The sequence below is a fragment of the Acartia tonsa genome, chromosome 7, assembly GCF_053477335.1.
Source record: "Acartia tonsa isolate MP-2025a chromosome 7, ASM5347733v1, whole genome shotgun sequence".
Classification (NCBI taxonomy): domain Eukaryota; kingdom Metazoa; phylum Arthropoda; class Copepoda; order Calanoida; family Acartiidae; genus Acartia; species Acartia tonsa.
The window spans coordinates 7,938,553-7,960,188 of NC_137266.1; the positions used below are offsets into that span (position 1 = coordinate 7,938,553).

General features: G+C 36.3%; 2 protein-coding genes across 7 annotated transcripts in view; one reads left to right on the forward strand and one right to left on the reverse strand.

The window, feature by feature from the left end:
• LOC145324766 (caspase-3-like) overlaps nucleotides 1-21,636 on the forward strand; it is a 233,698-nt gene that overhangs the window by 170,674 nt on the left and 41,388 nt on the right. The window lies entirely within an intron of this gene.
• Nucleotides 8,951-19,134, reverse strand: LOC145324091 (uncharacterized). Of its 2 annotated transcripts, none has more exons than XM_080166717.1 (15): nucleotides 19,006-19,134; nucleotides 18,453-18,508; nucleotides 17,532-17,626; nucleotides 13,151-13,220; nucleotides 12,870-12,913; nucleotides 12,708-12,768; nucleotides 12,549-12,630; nucleotides 11,981-12,017; nucleotides 11,643-11,694; nucleotides 11,324-11,359; nucleotides 11,002-11,107; nucleotides 10,505-10,518; nucleotides 9,753-10,110; nucleotides 9,288-9,352; nucleotides 8,951-9,067 (listed from the first exon to the last, which is right to left on the reverse strand). In XM_080166717.1, the coding sequence occupies exons 1-14, from the start codon at nucleotides 19,094-19,096 to the stop codon at nucleotides 9,288-9,290; spliced, it is 1,167 nt and encodes a 388-aa protein (XP_080022843.1). In that variant the 5' UTR covers nucleotides 19,097-19,134; the 3' UTR covers nucleotides 8,951-9,067. The 2 variants fall into 2 exon arrangements, with proteins under 2 accessions (XP_080022843.1, XP_080022842.1); XM_080166716.1 differs by having other exon boundaries at nucleotides 9,288-9,370.

Consider the following 21,636-nt stretch of genomic DNA (forward strand, 5'->3'; position numbering starts at 1 on the left):
TTGCACTGCCGTAGTCATTTGAACTTGGGTAATGGCCATTTAACCGAGGCGGTTACCACAACTTGGTGACAGCTGTGTGAGATTACGGCAAAACACAAGTGTAGAGTAGACACGCAGCTGAGGTTAAGGTACTCCCAGCAGTGAAACTGGCAAAACTGACACAAGCAACCTGAATTACCCACCCTGGATAGCAAGGTCTAACTCTGTATCCGGCAGTTGTGGAAGCGAAACCTAGCGAAAGACCACGGAGAGTGGCGGAACCAGAGCTGCGGAGAGCAGCGTGATCAGACAAAAGACCGCGGAGAGCTGCAAAATTCGACAGAGAACAGCGGAGAGCGACGAAATCTAACGGAGGATTGGGCGCTCAAAGGCTGAAACAGGCCTGCGGACGGGCTGAAACAGGCCAAGTAATTGCAGACGGCTGAAAACAGGCCACTTTACTGCAAAAGATAGCGGGATTCGAACCCACGGCGCTGCAGGACGGGACATTCCCTGCCGCCACCACCCGGATTCGGACCCACGGCGCTGCAGGACGGGACATTCCCTGCCGCCGACTGGCTGAAGCAAGCAAAATAGCTGCAAGCTGTGAGCGAAAATACGAGTGTAGTGTACCAAACAGGAGAAAAACTACGTTAACTCCAAGTATCCTGAGAGGCTACAGCGCAGCCACCCATTGAGAAAAACAGATATTGTATCAGATTTTATGGATTGCCTCCCTGGTGTGAAGGCTAAACAATAGATTTATGGGCAGGGTTTGGTAAATAATTGCCGTGAATTGTGATAAGCCAAAAATAGAACTTGTGATAAGCCAAAAATAGAACCCAGGTGCAAGCTAACAATGCATTGGTAAACACTCGGACCCCCAAACCTGCAGCACGGCAAATACACCCCCTATCCCAACGGAAGGGGAGGGGCCACCCATAAATTGAAGTAAATACAATCGAGGTGACATCTGATAAGCCAAGGATTAAGGGAGAAGCCCACCTACCTTATAACCCAGTCACCTCAAGCCTGCGGCAACCCCCTCCCCACCTGGGGAAGGGCGTCCTTACCCCGTCCCCTCACGCGTTCCCCCTTCTCCCCACACTCGGATAAGTCCGTCTACCGTGCAGAGACATAGACTGTGGGGAACGGAGCGCATTTCACGGGTTGCGCAGCGAAGCTCGGAACGCAACGAAAATCTGACGGACAAAGGAGATAAAGCGGACCAATGAGAGAGAAGATTGAGGCAAGGGCGCTAACTCAGGGAAGCCCAGCTCCCAGGTAGACAACATGGAAGGGAGCGCGCCGCCAGCAACACTCCAGCAAGCAGCCGCCCCCAGCGCTGTGGGCCACTCAGAAGGAATGCCGCATTTTGGGACCATCCCAGCCAGGATCAACGTGCTGGGAGGAGCGGCTGAACCCAACCGGGTTGGCCTGGGCTTCAGCCTCAACCACATGGGACCGGAGTTCGTGCAGCCAACCAACATTGCGGAGCCAGAAGTCCTGCGGCCTCTGCCATTCGGCCTCAACATGATGGTACCAGCCAGACCAAGTCCCCCCAAGGAGGAGGTAACCCCTGTCACCCCCAGCAAGAGCCGAGGGGCGCTACCCAGCGCCACCGGGACGGTGTACGGGGAGGCCCTGGCAGCCGCCGAGCGGGAGAGGCAAGAGGCGCTAGCCAGCGAGTCTGAGTCGATGTATGGGACGCCAACCGGCGTCGCCACCTGGGAAGGATGAGAGGTGCTGCCCCGCACCACCAAGCTGATGTCTGGGGTGACAACCGTCGCCGCCACCTGTGAAGACTGGGGGGTGCTATCCAGCGCCCTCACGCTGATGCCTGGGGCGACAACCTTCGCCGCCACCGAGAGACCTGGACCCCGGAACGAGCCCGCAGCCCCAGAGGAAGGGGTGACACCCATCACCCCCAGTCAGTCAGAGCCCCCAGCCAGCAGGGAGAGTCCAGCTGTCCCTCACCCTCAACTGCGTCCAGCTGTCTACCCCCCTCAACCGAGCCAGGCTAAGTTAAAATTGACAAATACATTGTACCCAAAATATTGTAACCCTCCAGCCTTGCCTGTGCCCCCCGCACTAGAGGCTGGGGAGATTGAGATTTGGGGGTATCAGGACTTGCCTGTGCCACATGCACCTGAGTTCCTAGGGCAGGGGAGGGATGTAATACAGGGCGAGCCTGTGCCACACGCACTAGAGCCCCATGCCACTGGGCATGCCATGGATGAGGGAAGGGCCACCTTGAGGCTAAGGGAGCCCACGCCCAGACAGGCGCCAGTCGCCTGTCAGTCCGTCATTGGGGAGGGTATCGGGAAGCCCCGGGCGTCTAAGGATAACACTCAATGGAAATTTATATCTAGCCAGGAGCAGACCAGCAGTCTCCCTTCCCAGGAAGCCGTTGTGGCCAGAGCCGAGAATCCCCAGATGCGCGCACTAGGATGGTGGCTGTCTGGCAGGTTCTCCCATTGGTGGATGGTTCTGTGGGGCCTATTGCTAGCAGCTGTGTGGCCTACGGCCAGCTATGTCTTAGTAGGGTGGGACTGTGCCAACCCCACCCATGTCACCGCCTTCAACAAAGAGCAGATGTGTAGCAAGGAGCCGCTACACCAGGAGGTGCCTCTGGGCCATGAGGTACATATCCTGCAGCAAGTTAAGATCCGGGAGACCACGGGATATAGCTGACATCTCACAGTGTCCCAGTGGACATTCAGGTGTGGAGTCTGGGGCCACCTGAAGGTGACGTCGGTCCCCACCCTCATGCAGCCAACCAAGATTGACCCAGAGACTTGCCAGGACCTGGCCCGGAGCCGAGTCTACACCCTGCCAGGCAAGACCAAGCCATTGACGTTCTTGCTGAACCACCCCCTGTTCTTCACCCTTGATATGGTGGGAGCACTGGTCAACAGCCCCGAGGGGGTGGGTTGTGAAGGGGAGGACGTCCATTTTGAGGGCTAACTGTACCACAATGAGTTAGTGCTCCAGGAGCGACGGCTGCTGGTCAAGGAGGAGACCTACGTAGTTGAGAACGGACGGGTGGAGTCCCAGTCCACCACCTGACCCTGGCGTGTCCCCAGTCCGAGCTGTCCTGCGTCACCGGAGAGGCCACGTACGTGTGGGACCACCTGGGGAGAGATTGCCCCTTGAGATTGATCCTCAGCCTCCAGCCCAGCCTGGTGATGGATGCATTCCTGGTTGACCATCAGGCACAATTCTTTATCAACATGACTACCCCCACCTCGATAGTGAACTGCGACTTTGAAGCCCATGCCACCAACCACCCAGCATTGTTCGTGGCAGCCGACCCGGCCGCGGCAGCGTTGCCCAGAGTATCGGCTAGGGATGTGGATGTCCCCCTCCAGGCCCAGATACACGCGGCCTACATCGGATTTACCCTGGAAACTCGGATGCGAAGCGCAGCAGCAGAAGAGGTAGCGGCCAACTGCTGGAAGCTCCAGCAACTAGACCCGGCCCATCCGGTGCGTGTCCAGGGGAGCACGTTCTCTATCTTGAGGGGAGATGTATTGCTCCAGCTTACCTGCCAGCGTAATAAATACGTGGTAAGGGAGAGCAATGAATGCTGGGACAAGGTGCCGGTGGAGCCCACAGGATTTGGTGGCGTGTATAGCGGTCACGCCACCAAGATTCCCTGCTCCTCCACCTACCCCCTAACTGTACACGTTGAGGAAGGGTGGATAGAGCTAACTCCAGCCCCTAAGAAGAGGCCGCCCCCACTGGATACACCCAAACAACTGCTGACCGAGCCCTTGGATGACTTTAGCTCGGGAGGGTTGTATTCCCAGGCCGAGCTGAATGATTGGCAGCAGCTACTATCGTTTCCGGCGTATAAGGCCGCCATGCTGACCGGCCTTTCGTATGGCTCCTGCGTCCAGCAGGGAAGCTGTTCAGCCACCGGAGACCATGGAATCGTGTCCTATAATATTGACCGACTGGCGGAGGAAGGGGAGGAAACCCTGGATGTCTGGGCTGGATTCAGACAAGCTATTCACGAGTGGGGAGATGGCGCAGCCATACTGTGTTTGTTGCTGTTGATTCTCAAGCTACTGGGGGACTTAACCATCATCTCCCTGGCAGCTGCACAAGGAGGTGTACGTGCCGCCCTGAACGCGATGTTGCAAGTATTTCTGTATCACCCAACCTTGTATCGTAAGGCCGTGGCCAGGGCCAGGGCCAACCATGCCAAGTCCCGGGACTTTTCAGTGGACTGGGATGCCATTCCTATTGGCCGGGAAGCAGCCGAGGAAATGGTGTCTATGAAATCAGCCGATAGTGGGAATGACCGCCTAGGCAAGCCTGGGCCGCACTCCGGAAAGCCCCGCGGCCCCTCGGGAGGCCAGGCTGTCGCCCAGACAGTCAACCTGGTAGCCAGTGCTCCAGCCGCTGCCACCGCCAACCAGAACGCCCCGTTGCTGACCGGCCCAGCAGCGGCCGCGCCCCATGGCGGCCTGACACCCGCTGGCGCCGAGCTACATGCCCAACAAAAGCCAGCCTCTACCTTCTACCCCACGTTGGGGGCCCATCAACTCTGAAAAGCACCACTAGGATTTCATTGAATTGTTAACCCTTGTAAATAACAGTCCCATAATGAGTGGGCCGAAGGCCTCAACCACTGTCGGAAGTCTGGTGGGGAAACCCCCTCCCAGCCTTCCGAGGGGAGAGTTGTGGTATTCGGCAACCCTGAGCCATGTTATGTGGCAACCCTGACCTTGGTTCGGAGAAGGGCCGAGGGCCCTCCCCCCGAGTACCGGGGAAGGGGTCAGCCTGACCCCTTCCTATGCTTTAAAATTAATGATAGATTTTGACAGCCGTATTATGGTTAAGCTGCATTGTTTGGTTCCCCCACCCCTTCCAGGGATGGGGGATCATTGTTGCCCATTCTGATTAATGTATATGTATTTATATTGATTTTGCTTTAGTATTATTTATTCCAATCTGTGTATTTATTATTTGTTGTATTATAAATTAGTAACCTTTGGACCCTGAATAAAGTAACATCTGAATAGACTCTGTTTGTTATTTAGTGATAGCTAGAGAAGCCCAGCTTCTCTATAATTATACGTGTCCACGTCTGTTCGCACTGCCGTAGTCATTTGAACTTGGGTAACGGCCATTTAACCGAGGCGGTTACCACACATACGTGTGTAAGTTGGTATAATTTGTACAAGTTGTATTGCTTTATGTCAAGTTCACAAATATCTAGGTTGAATTATTTTTTCTGTAGGTCAACATAAACAACTACAACCAACAAAAAACTTTATACAATCAGTCAAATAAAAACTGAAGCTTCTATAGGTCGACCAATCATAAAGTTTTGGTGTAAGATCCAAGTAATAATATAGGCATTTTTCAAAGACATTTATAAATTTCCCCTTATAAGTATTAGCAATAAATTTTATGAGATCTTAAGTTTCAGATAAACAACCTCCACTACTTTCACTTTTCTTCGCCCCTAGCATCTAGACGAGGGAGGGAGGTAAAAAATCCTCAAACCACCCTGACAAAATTATCAAGTTTTTTTTACTATTTAGAACCCCATAACAATTAATGTTTAATTTTTTTGCATTACGATAAAGTTGTCATTATACCAAACCACAAAGAATCACACCCTATCAAGCTTTTGTGTAAGGGCATAGACAATTCTTTTTTTAAATAAAAATTTTTAAGATTAGAATTCAATACAATTTTGGTCTAAAAAATGATGTGATGTAAGTGACATTCTGTCAAGAAATGGTCAGAACAAAAAGCAATGCACCAAACAATAAAAAATTAACAGTCATAACATTAGATGTAAGAATCTTAGAATAACAATCCTTCTAAATAATTTAATATGATTATTACATTATATAATACTAGCGGCTTCGCCCAAGAGGTTTGATCAACCCATATTTTGATATTTTAGATTTGAAAGAAAAATTAAAAAAAAAAATTGGGGGGGGGTAGTCGACCCCAATATTTTAATTTTAGTTTAAAAAGAATTTTTTTTTTTTGGGGGGGGGGTTATTTTCCATTTTTTTAGGGGGGGTTGGAGGTGTCCCACCCCCCCAAGAAAATAGTTATAAACCTTCCCAGGACCTATGAGAAGCTACCCTGTAAAGGAGAACCCGATCGGTTCAGCGGTTAGCGAGATCCTTCGCTACAAACAGACAGACATCGTTCTACTTTGTATTATAGATTGTTTTTATATATCTAACTATTACTGGAATAATCATGCCATGTTTGAAATCGATATGACCATTCCAAATGATTAAATGAACAGACTATCCGATAAAAACAGAAAATCGGACTTATGGGCCGATTATTATTATAGAAAAGTTTTTATTTTAAAAAGTACAGTTTGAAAATGCTCATAGAAAAAATAAAGCAGTTGTTTTATACATTGGTCAATTATATTTCAGTGTCTACTATATCTATTTATCTATTTAAGAGCAAAAAGTTATTACTGAACCAAAGAGAAATACAAACATAATTTAATATCTTACAAAAGTAAACAATAACAAAATTGTACTTGTATCGTACTAATACATTTTGTCATAGGTATTCTATGAAGCTGGTTAGAATTGATTTTTATAATTCGAAAACCTAGGGACCAAGGGAATAGTATTCTGACAAAGTAAAAATTTCCCCATAAAGCACTTCCATCCCACTTCATACCTACCTCTTTTGGTTACAGTGACAACATTACGCCACTAAAATATCAAAATTTTCTGCAATTCCAATTGGAATTAATTTGTATAATAACAGCCGTGAGTCTGGAATTTTTCATTTTGTCATCCATGGAAACTTGTCTTCAATACTATGCGAAAAAAAGTTCTTAAAGTCCAAAACATTCTCAGTATATCGTACCTGATCTAAATCTGGAATTTTTGTACATACTTAATGATAATACAAAGAATAACCAACTAAACTTACAGTATCAACCAATAAAAATTGTATAATAGTCCTTAAAGTTGTATAATCAACGAATAAGAAAATTATTGTAAAACTTTGGGGACTAGGTCAATAAACAGGCCAATGTCCATTCCCTCCCTGGATCTGAATGCTCTACTGACCTAAACTTTTTCTTCAGAGGGGGAAACTAAAACTTGTCTAATGAGTTGTTGTTAATTTTTAATTATTTACTTTCCGTCGGAGAGAAAAGAAATATTGTTTATCAATATTAAATTTTATATTTTTCAAGGGCGTTGCATTGTACCTGCTAAAAGTCTTTTTTATATTATACTAGTTGCTTCGACCCTATACTCTAGGGAAGGGCAGGGGAGTTCATAGCTTAAAATAGCTTAAAACCACCCTATGTCATATATTAAGCTATCCTGCAAAGTGCAACAAATTCGGAACATCAGTTTCTGAGAACTTAATCTTCAGACAAAAAAACCTTGCTACGTTATACATATTATAGATGATTCCAGAATTGAATTTTTATATAAAAATAACAAGATGTGTTTTTTCTGTGTTCGCTGGACCAAAATGGTTTCCTTTTAATGATTGAATTTAATTGCATTTTTTTTTAAAGCATCGATCATGTGGCTATTGTGATATTGGCGAAATCATTCATTTGTAGGTATAAAACTTTCACGGAGTGAATAAACACAATTTTAAGACTGGCTGTAAGGTTTTGTATTCCTAGAAGAGTAATTGAATTTCCCTTCGTTATTTAATAGTTGGAGATCTAATTTATCATTGTAATATATAGAGTATTAAGCTTTTTTTTGACTGTAGCTAAGGATCCTGGTAACCACTAAACCAATATGGTTCTACTTTACAGTAAAGCTTTTAATAGGTCTAAAGATGATTTAGAAATATTAGGAAGGAGAGTATCATTGCCCTCCCAAGAAAAATCAGAAGCTTTTAGAGGCTTCTAGGGGTGTAAATTCTAGTTAAACTATATAGTGGTTAAGTCTCTTTTAGGGACACTTTAGAATAGGTGAGGGGGTGGTGGGGAAAGAGAATCAATCTTCAACTGTTAATGTTAGCATCAAAAGAAGAATTATTAAAAAAGGTTGGTAAGTCATTTTTTTGAATTTCTATTTGGAGGTTGGTTTTACCCTACCCCAAAATAGTTTGAACCTTTCCAGGACTCATTGAGCTCCACTGTAAAAGAGAACCATATAAATATAACAAAAATGTATCTGTAACAAAACTTTTTAGGACAAAATAAGGTAAGGTCCCAAACTCTGTATTATATGTTTACTATTATGATAATACAGGTTAACAATCTACAAGTCAAACAAAACTGGAGCCTGCAGGAATGGTGGGGTTCTTGCGCTGCATTTTTTACACTAGTACACAAAGTTTTATAATGACGTTTTCTTATTTGTTGGCTTATTAACTTTGGGAAATTTTATTGAACTTTAATTGGTTGGTTTATTAAGTTAAGTGTCCAAACGTTTCAACCACTTATTGTAACTTCTACAATAGATGTAATTTTGTGAATCATCATTGGGGATGTACATTAATTTATCGGCGATTGTCTCATCCTTTTAGATCCCTGGGAACACAAAACATCAAATGTTATAGCCGTTTTAAGTATTTCTGGTATAATTTTAAAAAATAATTTCAATCATGTTTCCTTATTTTGATATTCAGATTTATGAGGAGGACTAATTTATTCTGTAGTAACATTTCCCTGTAGACTAATTTTAGTTTTGATTTGATGATAAGAAACGAAACTTAATATGTTTGTTTATAAAATCAAAGTTATTCTAGACTTTTAACATTTAATGTTTAACATTTTAGTTTGATTTGTTTTTATCCTTATATAAAAGTAACAGGCTGTCTGTCTGTGTGTAGCAAATAAACTCAATAACCATTGAAAAGTAAAGGTTCTCTTTAAAAGTGCAGCCTCCTTTTATTTGACTTTTTATCATTTCTGTAATTGGTTCTGAATGAGAGCTAGAAAAAGTTTAACAAATATTAAAGATATATCATACACTTAAAAATCAAATTCACATATAGTTAGCTTTTATTGAATTCAAAACAGACATTTTAACATGTTTCCATAAAATTATCAATCTTGTTACTTTGGATAAGGACTATTCTTGTCGGCATGTGGTTCTTCACTCTAGAAGATATTTATCTGATAGATGCAAGAATTAAACATTAAAAGCGTCTAAGCTTTGATTAGACAATAGGATGTTACAAGATATTTTATATCCTACTACACCTTTTGGTGATTAGCTATTTAAACTCATACTTAGGACATATTGACATATGCTTACCTAATTAAATATCATGAAATATGGCGGTAATGTATTCTAAATGTATTTCAAATTCTACTATACCTATATCAAACGTGTAATAGCCCTATTGCCTCCTGTCCACACATCATCTTGGTTCTCTAGAGATGCTAAAACAAAGGCTCTCTCTAAAGAGTATTTTATTTCATTAAAAAATACTGTATACAAAGAGTAAAGATAAATTATGTTCAAGAGAGTATGTCTTTGAGTATTTTATAATGGTTAATTTTTTTTCTAAAATTAGTAAAGAGAATACAAATCTGTTTGAATGTAACTGGTTAATTGACTTTAACATTTATGAAATAATTAGGCCAACAGTGATTAAGATTACAGTGACTGTTTACACTTCATTGCTGTTTCCAGGTAAGGCTCTTATGATAACATATGTCTGACGAAGCAGCTTTAAGGTTAATTTTTAGATATCAAGTCATGAAGCAGTTTGAACTGTGACTCTGACTCAACCACCATTGTATAAATGAAACTAGCTATTTTATTTGCAAAATGTATTACCTTTAGGAGGATGCTCTTTGCTTTGATGGTCTTGAGGTTGTTGAGGATGTTCTAGTGGTCTTGAATCAGGATACGTTGGAGGTGGGGGGTATGAAGGGGGTGAAGGTAAAGCATCAGAAGGAGGAGCAGGATATTTATCTGTAATCATATTCTTTACAGTTGTAGTCACTACTTCAGGAGGGCCATACTGTTGTTGTTGAGTTTGGGCAGGTTTATCAATATGTTTACTATTACACACTGTTTTCGTTACTTCTTTGGGCTTATCCTCACAGATCTGTTTTGGGACCTTATCACAAACTTCTTTAGGCACTTGTTTGCATTCTTTTAGTTCAATCTTTTTTACCACGTTAACAGGATTCTAATGAATTTAAATGTCATTATTAGTTTGATATTTCATCAATAATATTTTAAGCTTTCTTCTGATTTACTATTATCTATTTTTATATTACAGGTTACAGCATCCAGTAAATGTGGCTTTTGCTGACAAAGTATCAGCACAACCATAATGACATGAAATCTTCAATCTAAAGATAGAGTGCCTAAGAAATAGCATTTAAGTGAAAGAAATCTAAATTACCATAACATTATCGGTTTGATGGCTTAAAGATAATTTAATCATGTCTAATACAGCTTAACATTTATTGGTTAAAATCCTTCAGCAGCAACTGATTGAATTCTAAAATTCTCTCCAAAATATTCAGCTAAGTTAATTACAGATATACAAATCTTTAAACTGTTTAGCAATCTATTACCTCATGGCAAACCTTTTTACAGTTAGGGAGTTGAATCCATTTTTATAGAAGCAGAAATATAATCTATGATTATGGTTTTGACCCTCTAAAACTGTAATCTACCTTTCCACTTTCCCCTCTCTTGATGAAGATATCTTCAACGCCGATACGATTTTTGAAATGTAAGATTCTACTTTCCTTTCTCTTGGTGAAGATATCTTCAACGCCGATACGATTTTTGAAATGTAAGATTCCACTTTCCCCTCTCTTGGTGAAGATATCTTCAACGCCGATACGATATTTGAAATTTAAGATTCCACTTTTGCCTCTCTTGGTGAAGATATCTTCAACAAGAGAGACAAAAGTGGAATCTTATATTTCAAAAATCGTATCGGCGTTGAAGATATCTTCACCAAGAGAGGGGAAAGTGGAAGGGTAGATTACAGTTTTAGAGGGTCCAAACCATAATCATAGATTATATTTCTTCTTCTATAAAAATGGATTCAACTCCCTAACTGTTTTAGGGAACTCCTTGCATTCTTCTTTTTGAACTTGAACTGGATGATCTTCACAGTGTTGGGATTTTATCTTTCTACATTTTGTTACTGGAACCTTACTTTCCACCTGAAAATATAAACTTTTTTAGAATTTATAATACCAATAATATCATAACAGTTAGAAGTATATTTTTCTTTCTGTCTAGTTAGAATTTCTTAAATATTATTTTCTAAATATTGGTATATGAGAAGTTTGATTTAACCAACTCATATTTTATTTACAATGCAATGTATGAGATAAGTGCAGGAAAATTATTTCTAAAGATTATTTAAAGAAACAAACCTGCTCTGGAACTGCTTTACATATTTGTTTTGGAACCTGTAAAAAATATAAAAAAATAAATTGACAATGTACACACTTTAATATTTTATATTTTAATCATGATATGAAATAGATTAGGCTTGGTATTAAAATGTAAGTTAGAATAAATATTGAACCAATTTCATTCAAACATAATTTTGAAACCAGGATGTAACAGAAAAATAATTTTATTTTATTGAAGACTACTATGCATGATAAAGAAAATGAAACTAAATAACTAATAATACAAATCCAAGTTTTTCAATTAAATCTTATGTATCTGAGTATGATTTTATTATACCTTAACACAATTTTCTTCAGGTTTTTCTTGCCCATATCCTCCTTCATTATATCTACATTGATTCAAATAATTACTTAAACTTAAATTATTACATTTATAAACCTTTTTTAAAGATAAAATTATCAGATACTTTGAAGCTCTTTATATTGCCTATAAAAACATGACGTCATACAATACAAATTACCAATAATAGACCAATACACAAACTAAATTACCAATGGCAGGCTAGTATACATTTTGAATAACTAATGGAAGGCCACTATAACGTAATTTTTATTGGCAATGTAAAAAGCTTTGCATAATTGAATTCTTTTTGATACAGCAGTAAAAAAAATTACCCTTCATTTTCATTGCCATAGCCCCCACTGTGAGCAACTAAAAATTGATAGTCTGATAAGTTCAATCAAGTGCAAATATCTATAATACAAAGTAGCTTGATGTCTGTTTGTCCGTCAGTCTGTCCGTCCGTCTGTCTGTCTGTCCGTCTGTCTGTCCGTCTGTCTGTCCGTCTATCCCTTAAGATCTCGGTAACCACTGAACAGATCAGATTCTACTTTTCAGGGTATATATCTATTAGTCCTGTGGTGGTTTTAAGCTATTTTCTTGGGGGGTGGGACACCCCCAACCCCCTAAAAAAATGAAATTTCCCCCCCCCCCTCAAAAAAAATTAGGGGGGAGAGTATATTGGTTTGGAACACCAGACATTTTTTTTTATTTTTTATTTTTTTTAAATATCCATAGGGCAAAGCCCCTAGATGCTAGGGGCGAAGCCGCTAGTATTTATATAAAATAAATTGCTGATCTAAAAATTGCTAAATGTACAATTTGCATTTCAAAATATTAATTAATATTTTATATGAGAAATAATTCATGATGTGTTCACATCTAATTACAACAGAAATTCACCTGGTTTACAATCATCCACATATTCTGTTGTACATTTTTGCTTGTACACAGTTGACATAGATTTTTGATAACTTGTTTCACACTGAAATTAAATTTACCCTATCAGCACAATCTAAGACTAATACTAAAACTTGTGTTATACTGTTACTGGCAAGCTACCTTTCTTTTATATATCTTTTTACATTTGTTGTCTAACTTGGTTTCAAACACTGTTCTACACCTAAATTAAAGAATCTAGCTTACAAACATATATTTAAAAAATTGGTTTGATGTTGCATATGTATAAATTTGACTTAAAATTTAAAAAAAAATGCAACTTACTTTGTTTCAGTAAACTCGTTACAATTCTCTTTCATTCCAATATCCTTGAAAAATATTTTTGTAGAATACCATTTAATGAAATGACAATAAAGATAAAGTTTTTTTTATAATGATTATGTGTTGTGTATGCTTTCAATATTTGGGTAAACAGTTCTTTAAAGATAAATGTTCACATATCTTGAAGACATCTACCAATCTCCTAATTTGTTTGACTATTCTATAAGTTTAATTTCTTGTTTATTCATTTTTAAAATAGATTAAAAATATTTTTAAAAATTTACTTTTCCATCAACAACATTTGTTTTACATTCCATTGAATAGACTGTGTGACATTTCTTTTCTGTTATCCATCTAGAAATAATCTATGTTGAAAAGGTTAATTAAATAATTTTTGAATCATTTATGGTCAATTATTTACTAAGTATATTTGCAATTACTTTTATTTAATGAAATCTTCCAATTTTTAACATGTACAAAACGGCCTGCTTAATTGCTTCAAGATCCATGTCAGATCTATATAGGAAATGAATGTCTATAAACGAGCTCAAGTTTTCCAAGGAATATATGATTAAAACTCATAGTGCTCCAATAATCCATAATAAACTCTCATTCCATTGCAAAAAACGCGATCTTTGGTTTGTTTAAATGTCCATTCCATTGCAAAAAACGCAATATTGGGTTTGTTAAAATATCCATTTATTTGGCATTTTTCAAGAATGTCAAGCGTGGGAAAATTTTTTGAGTGTGGGAACCATTTAATTTGATTTAAATGGTACATATGATTTTCATTTAAATTCATTTTTTGGACCCGTGAGAAAATTTTTTTAGTGTGAGAACCATTTAATTTTCATTGAATTTCATTTTTTGGAAGTGTGGGAAAAAATGGGAGAAAAAATATGTTTTAGTATAAAGAAATGTTCTATCAGTTTCAAACCTTTTCCATTCGATAGATCATACTGACTTTGGAAAAACTGTCAGACCGATTTTTAAAATTCAATCTGTGAAAAAAGATATTCAAGTTTTATTTTTTTGTTTTAAAAATATTACTTTACATGTATTGACGCCATCTTGGATTATGATAATTTTTTTTGTTAGAAGATTTTTTTCTAAAATATTTTTAAAAAATTAACTTTTTACAATAAAAAAATCTTTGAACTTAAATTGACCAATAATTCAAAGATTTTTTCTCTTTTGATTTGGAAGATTTTTTATGATTTTTATTTTTAATGTCAAATAAAAACACAACAGTGAAAAAAATGAAAATTAAATGAAAAAACGTTTTATGATTTCATTCAAGAAATTATTTGCTAACATCACCTTTTTGTTGCAATAGAATGTTATTTAAGCAAACAAAATTTAGCATAAATGGATATTTAAATCCCAAGGTATTAAATGATCGAGCGTTAGCTCATCATTTAATACCTTGGGATTTAAATATCCATTTATGCTAAATTTTGTTTGCTTAAATAACTCATTGCCCAGAACGATAAGACCCATTATTTTACTTTATTAAAAATAAATTCATTTTTTTCATTTCATGTTGCTATTTACCTTATATTGATGTATTTAATTTCTAATCATAAAAAAGAAAATTTAAATTTATAGTATGATAAATTTAAGAAAACTATGTTTTAAAAGAATTCGATTGTGGCGACATTTTGTGTGTTCAAATATGTATGTATGTATTTCAAAATTTTTACTATCGTTAATACAGTTATTATAAAATAATATAAAAATAAGTTACGAAATAGGTTAATGTACAAAGATAGTAGAGATTAGTACACCTCTTTTAGTACAGTCAGTACTGGTAGAGGTTTTACAACTAAACTCAGTTATGATAATAAGTTTAAGGGTGTAGCGAACAAGTGAGCACAGGGGATCAAGGTGTAGAGCAGGGTAATGGACCAGAGTTGACCGGATTTTTTTATTTTGGTGAGCTTTTGATTGGATATTAGTCAATTTGGATTTAGATAGTGGAGTCTGTATGCATCTTAATTATTTACAGATGTTGCAAGTGTTGAGACTACATATTTCAATATTGGAGTAATTTTGTAGCATATTTTTTTTTATTACTTTTTTGAATTTAGATATTGATGGAATTTCTTTTATTTCACTGTTGAGATTATTCCAGGACTGGGGAATGATGTATTTGGTTATGGATTTTGTATTTGAGCCATCAATTTTTATGTTGAGTAGGTTTCGTCTTAATCTTTCATGAGGCATTTCCTTTTGGATGTGTTCCTGAAGTGCAGCTGGAGCGTAGTTATGAACAATTGAATGTGCTATAGATAATTTGTTAATTTCAATTATGTCTTTAAATTTGAGTAGATTGTGTTTTTTTAGTAAAGGTTCACTATGTCTCTTAGATGTTGTTCCGTTTATAGATCTGATGGCCTTTTTTTGCAGTTTGCTTATGGTCTCTACAATATCTTTGTTGTTAGCCCAGATAGCGCAACCGTACGTTAAATTGGGAATGAAGAAGGCATTATATATTAAGATTTTTTGCCTTAAAGGCAATATTCTTTTAAGTTTCCAGAGAATGTGGTTGGCTGAGTTAAGTTTGTTAATTACGGTTTTTGAATGCGATTTGAAGTCTAGCTTTTCATCAATTGTGAAACCGAGGAAGTTGAATGATTTTACCTCATTTGTCGGGTTGTTGCTGTGAACTTTTTTAATGATTATGTTATCTATTTTAAGGTCTATGTTTTTGTTTGTGTTGAAGGTGATCATTCTTGTTTTGGAGGCATTTAAGGTTAGTTTATTGAGACTGAACCAATTTTTTAGATCCTTAAGGGTTAAGTTTGCTTTAGATTCAAGTTCCTCTTCAGTGTTGTAGGAAGGGGCAACTAGTGTGTCATCTGCAAAAAGGCTGATAAATTCTTTTAAATGGTTAGGCAAGTCATTAATGTAGATTATGAATAGGATGGGGCCAAGAATTGAACCTTGTGGCACTCCTATTGTTGTACGAGAGTATTCAGAGTAGCAGTTTCCCACTTTACATTTAATTTTGCGGTTTTTGAGATAGTTTGTGAACCAGACTAGCTCCTTCCCTTTGATGCCAATGCTTTCAAGTTTCTTTAGTAAGATGGGTATTTGTACTGTGTCGAAGGCCTTGGAGAGATCAATGAAGATTGCTGATGTTTTCTTGTTATTCTTTTTGAAGTATTCCAGGGTGCTAATCATGCTTAACATTGCATGTGTTGTGTTATGTTTGGCTCTGAAGCCAAATTGATTTTTGTTTAGTATGTTGTTTGATTCAAGATAACGTCTCAGTTGGTATGCAACTACTTTCTCAACAACTTTAGAGAGTGAGTTAATGAGATGTATTGGTCTGTAGTTGTCTGGTGAAGTTTTGTCGCCTTTTTTGAAGATCGAAATGACAGTTGCTTCTTTGAGTCTGTCATGGAAGTTACCTTCTTGAAGAGAATTATTGATTATGTATGCAATTTGTTCAGGTATCGTTGTCAAAATAATTTTTGTGATTTTGGTGGGGATACCATCAGGTCCGCTGGACATTTTTGGTTTGAGCGAAATAGCTATTTTTTTAATTGTGTTAGAGTTTATTCTGCTGAATAAAAAGGATGAGTTTTTGGTAGGTAAATCATTTAAGTATTTCTCTTGCTCTTCATGAGTGGTTTTGATGTTGTCTGCTAGTTCCCTTCCTATGTTTATGTAGAACTTGTTCATTGCTTCTGCAATATTTTGTTTATCTGTTAAAGTGTTGTTATTTATTTTGATGCAATTGATGTCATTATTTGTAGCTGGTTTATTGTTAGTTATTTTGTTAATTTTTTCCCACATTTGCTTGGGTTTGTTTTTGAGGTTTTTAAATTCTTGGTTATAGTATGCAATTTTGGCCCTACGGATAGCTGTTGAGAGCTCTCTTTTTACAGTTTTGTGTTTTTCAGCAATGTTAAGGTTATTTGATCTTGATTTCTTTTGGTATAAGGCTCGTTCCTTTTTTGAAAGAGTTTTGATTTCATTATTTATCCATGGACAAGGGATATTTTTGGTTTTATTTGAAGATTTTTTTAATGGAAAGCTTTCATTAAATTTTTTATCAATTAAACTAAAATTGTAATCATCATCATTAACCCTTTGGTGATGGTAATGTAAAGAAAAAAATATAATTTAAAAAATCTTTTAAAAATCATTTAAATTATTAAATATTTACTTTCTTTTAGATAGTAATGCCGGGTGAGGAAAATAGATTTATTGAAAAATAGATATGCATATAGAAAACTAGCCAATAGGGAGATAATTATATCGAGCCAACTCTAGTGATAGTATATTCGACTAATTTCATTAAGTAAAAATTTCCATATTTGAACATACTTTTGTTAGAAAACCCTATAAAATAGTAAAATTATGGAGCTGTGAAATTTGAGTTGGTCAAAAAGACAAAAGTTAAATTTTCTTTACATAAATTAAACCTCCTCTATGTCATTAAAGGATGACAAATGAAAGTAAAAGAGATGGAATTTTAACAACACATTAAATATGTCAAACTTTAATTCATTCAAATTGCAATGACAACAAATTAATTGCCATATTTTAAGTCAAAGAAATCTTTATAAAAAAGTTCCAATGTTGTTCTCTGATAGAAAATCTATACAGAAAGGACAAATCAATTGAAAAGTAATCTAGTTTTCAAAAACGTACTTTGGTTCTGTGATAAAAAGAGTAAATTTGACTTGATGGCATTTATAGTTTGGAGTTGGCTGTCCATATCTATCTGGTCCTGCTACTGTTACATCCTGATATATTTTAGTAATATCTTTAGTATCATTCATATTTTGAAGTTGGCTGTCAACTTCTGTCCAGCTCTTTAGTTTTTTATTAATCATAGTTTGTAGTTAGTTAGTCTATATCTGTCTTGTCCTGATACTGTTAAATCCTAATAGATTTTAATACTAGCTTTAATACTAGGTACCAATAAAAAAATTACGCTACAAAAGACCTACTCTACAAAAGACCAAAAAGGTCTAATGCTGCAAATGGTATATATCAGTATTTATCAAATTGATAATATGAATGCTATAATTAGATTATAAACAACGCAATTACAACACATTTGTTTTATAAGCAGAAAATTATTTTTTTGTAACAATGTAATAAAGTAATTTCATAAAAATTCAATTTTAATCATATCCAATATGGCGATAACACACAGGGACAAAATTCAAAACCAAAATTTCTTTCTTGACTAACTATGTCCATCCATAGGATAATTTTTAAATTCCGTCCGACAGTTTGTCTAAAGTCTGTGATGGCTACATAACAGAATGGTTTCAAACCTGATACAACCTTGCTTTTAAAAAATCGACCCTTTGTAGGTGCAGATCTTTTGTAGGTTTAGGTCTTTTGTAGATTAGGTCTTTTGTAAGGGTGGGTCTTTTGTGAGGGTAGGTCTTTTGTGAGGGTAGGTATTTTGTGAGGGTAGGTCTTTTGTAGAGTAGACCTTTTGTAGGGGTAGGCCTTATGTAGAGTATTTCTTTTATAGGGGTAGGTCTTTTGTAGCAACGCGCCCGATTTTCAACACTCCATGCAGGGCTTGCAGGCAAATGAATATGTTAAACTTACCTCAAATTGTGCATTAGAACCATATCCTGTATCTTCTTCATTTGAGCTTTTATATTCTGATATCAGTTTCAAGTTTTAGTTCATATTTATAGAAAAAACAAGGACATGTATGCCAATAAGAAACTAAATTAAATTTCAAATATTAAAATCTGTCAAAATAAAAAATGAATTGAACAAGATTAATTTATGTTTGAAAATGTTATAAATTAACTAAATGACAATAAACAAAACAATAACTAGCAGGGGAAGCCTTTTTTTCCTGAATTAATATTATCCAAGACTATATAAATATACTATTTTATGCTCTATTGATATGACCTAGCACAAAGGCTCAAAGAAGAGTACCATTTCAAAAACTTACAAAAGTATTCTATGGCAACAATGAATCTCTGATTTTTTATTGGTGGGGATTGGGATTTGGCAGACTGGCATGTTATTACTTTAGTATAATACCTTAAAATCTTGGTATGATCAGTTTTTTTTCTATTGGGTAGATATTATTTTACTTTTAATAATACATTTGAAAACAATCAAAAATTAAACTTGAAGTTCCCTTGGGAGTTCATCACTTCTTGAGAATAACTTTCAACAAATCCAAATAATGTATATATCACTAATAAAGTTTTCATTATAACTTTTAACATTATGCTGCACTGAGTTCTAATAAGATACTAAACATGATAGTATGAATTTGTTCTAATTAATTCCTGATATTTTTTTTACATTTTTATGGTGTAATACTTCTGTTTTACAATTAGATTTGAATCTAATTCACAACCATATAAGAACAAGGACAATTATATTAGAATAAGATGTAAGGGAAGGAAACATAATTTTGTCAGTGGTCCATGGCAGCTGTCGACCAACACAAGAGGCAGTTGGTGGCAAAACATTGGTGGATCTCAACAAGTTTTAATTAGTCATGTAGACATTTAAGATATATCTAAGTTTAAAATTTGTCAATAGTCAATGATTGCAGTCTCAAGGGTCATTTAAAGATTACTGAAGACCTGGAGAATCAGAACCTGCAGGACCATTTCTGGGACTTCAACAAATATATTTCAAGCAGTGTTTTATTACTCTAAGATATTTTAGTATTTTGGTCTCTAAAAATGCTTTCTGTCAGTAAAAAGAATATTTTTTCTCTTTACATGGATGACATTGCTGTGCCCGCCTAGATGGAGATATTCAATAATTCCAACTCTCAGTTTTGTGTCATACCCATTTTAGTTAATTATAGCCCCCTATTTTTCACAAACAGAAAAACTGGAAGGGGTTATGGTGTTTTCTTTACCTTTATTTATCAACCTACAACTATATACACTATCTTCCCTGAATATACATTATTTTACACAAATTTTTCGGTTAAATCAGCTCGCTTCAAATTTCAATTATCTTTTACTATCATAAGTTTGTAATTTTACTGTATTGAATATCTTTAATGAATAAAGTCACGTTTAGGAAGTGCAGCTTATATACAAAAGAATATTATGTAAAATATCTTTTTTCTGTCTAATTAGCTACTGGATAAATTTACAGTTGCAGTTGCAGGATTTACATTTAATTTTCATATGGGAACACGAGAATGCTCTGTGTCCATCTATGACACATAAAGAGGGTGACTTAAAGCAATTACCCAATTAACTTTTCTTTGATAAAAAAATCAAAAAAAACATTTAACACTATAAAATGCTGGTTTTATACCAACTTTAAGATACATGATGATTCTAGATCATTCAGATTCTGTGGCTACCATTTTTTATTTAGGTAAGTAAAATTAAAATTTAAGATAATTTTTTAAAGTCTTCATTTATCCATTATAGATACTTAAAATAATGGTCCTCTCTAACCCCTTTACCCCACCCCCCCCCTCTTACTGGATGAACGAACTGACCAATAATTGAGTTACCTTGTTAGCAATCAAATGATATTAATTTTACACCAGTAATAACATCCACGTATATTCTATATATATTCCTCTAACCCTTTACTAAATAATATTTACTCCTATCTACCCCATGTAGTAAGTGTAAAGTTTATCTATAATATTTACTCCTATCTACCCCACGTAGTATGTGTAAAGTTTATCTATGATATTTACTCCTATCTACCCCATGTAGTATGTGTAAAGTTTATCTAAAATAATTACTCCTATCTGCCCCATGTAGTATGTGTAAAGTTTATCTAAAATAATTACTCCTATCTACCCCATGTAGTATGTGTAAAGTTTATCTATAATATTTACTCCTATCTACCCCATGTAGTATGTGTAAAGTTTATCTATAATATCTACTCCTATCTACCCCATGTAGTAAGTGTAAAGTTTATCTATAATATTTACTCCTATCTACCCAATGTAGTATGTGTAAAGTTTATCTAAAATAATTACTCCTATCTACCCCATGTAGTATGTGTAAAGTTTATCTATAATATTTACTCCTATCTACCCCATGTAGTAAGTGTAATGTTTATCTATAATATTTACTCCTATCTACCTCATGTAGTATGTGTAAAGTTTATTTATAACATTTACTCCTATCTACCCCATGTAGTATGTGTAAAGTTTATCTATAATATTTACGCCTATCTACCCAATGTAGTATGTGTAAAGTTTATCTAAAATAATTACTCCTATCTACCCCATGTAGTATGTGTAAAGTTTATCTATAATATTTACTCCTATCTACCCCATGTAGTAAGTGTAAAGTTTATCTATAATATCTACTCCTATCTACCCCATGTAGTAAGTGTAAAGTTTATCTATAATATTTACTCCTATCTACCCAATGTAGTATGTGTAAAGTTTATCTAAAATAATTACTCCTATCTACCCCATGTAGTATGTGTAAAGTTTATCTATAATATTTACTCCTATCTACCCCATGTAGTAAGTGTAAAGTTTATCTATAATATCTACTCCTATCTACCCCATGTAGTAAGTGTAAAGTTTATCTATAATATTTACTCCTATCTACCCAATGTAGTATGTGTAAAGTTTATCTAAAATAATTACTCCTATCTACCCCATGTAGTATGTGTAAAGTTTATCTATAATATTTACTCCTATCTACCCCATGTAGTAAGTGTAATGTTTATCTATAATATTTACTCCTATCTACCTCATGTAGTATGTGTAAAGTTTATTTATAACATTTACTCCTATCTACCCCATGTAGTATGTGTA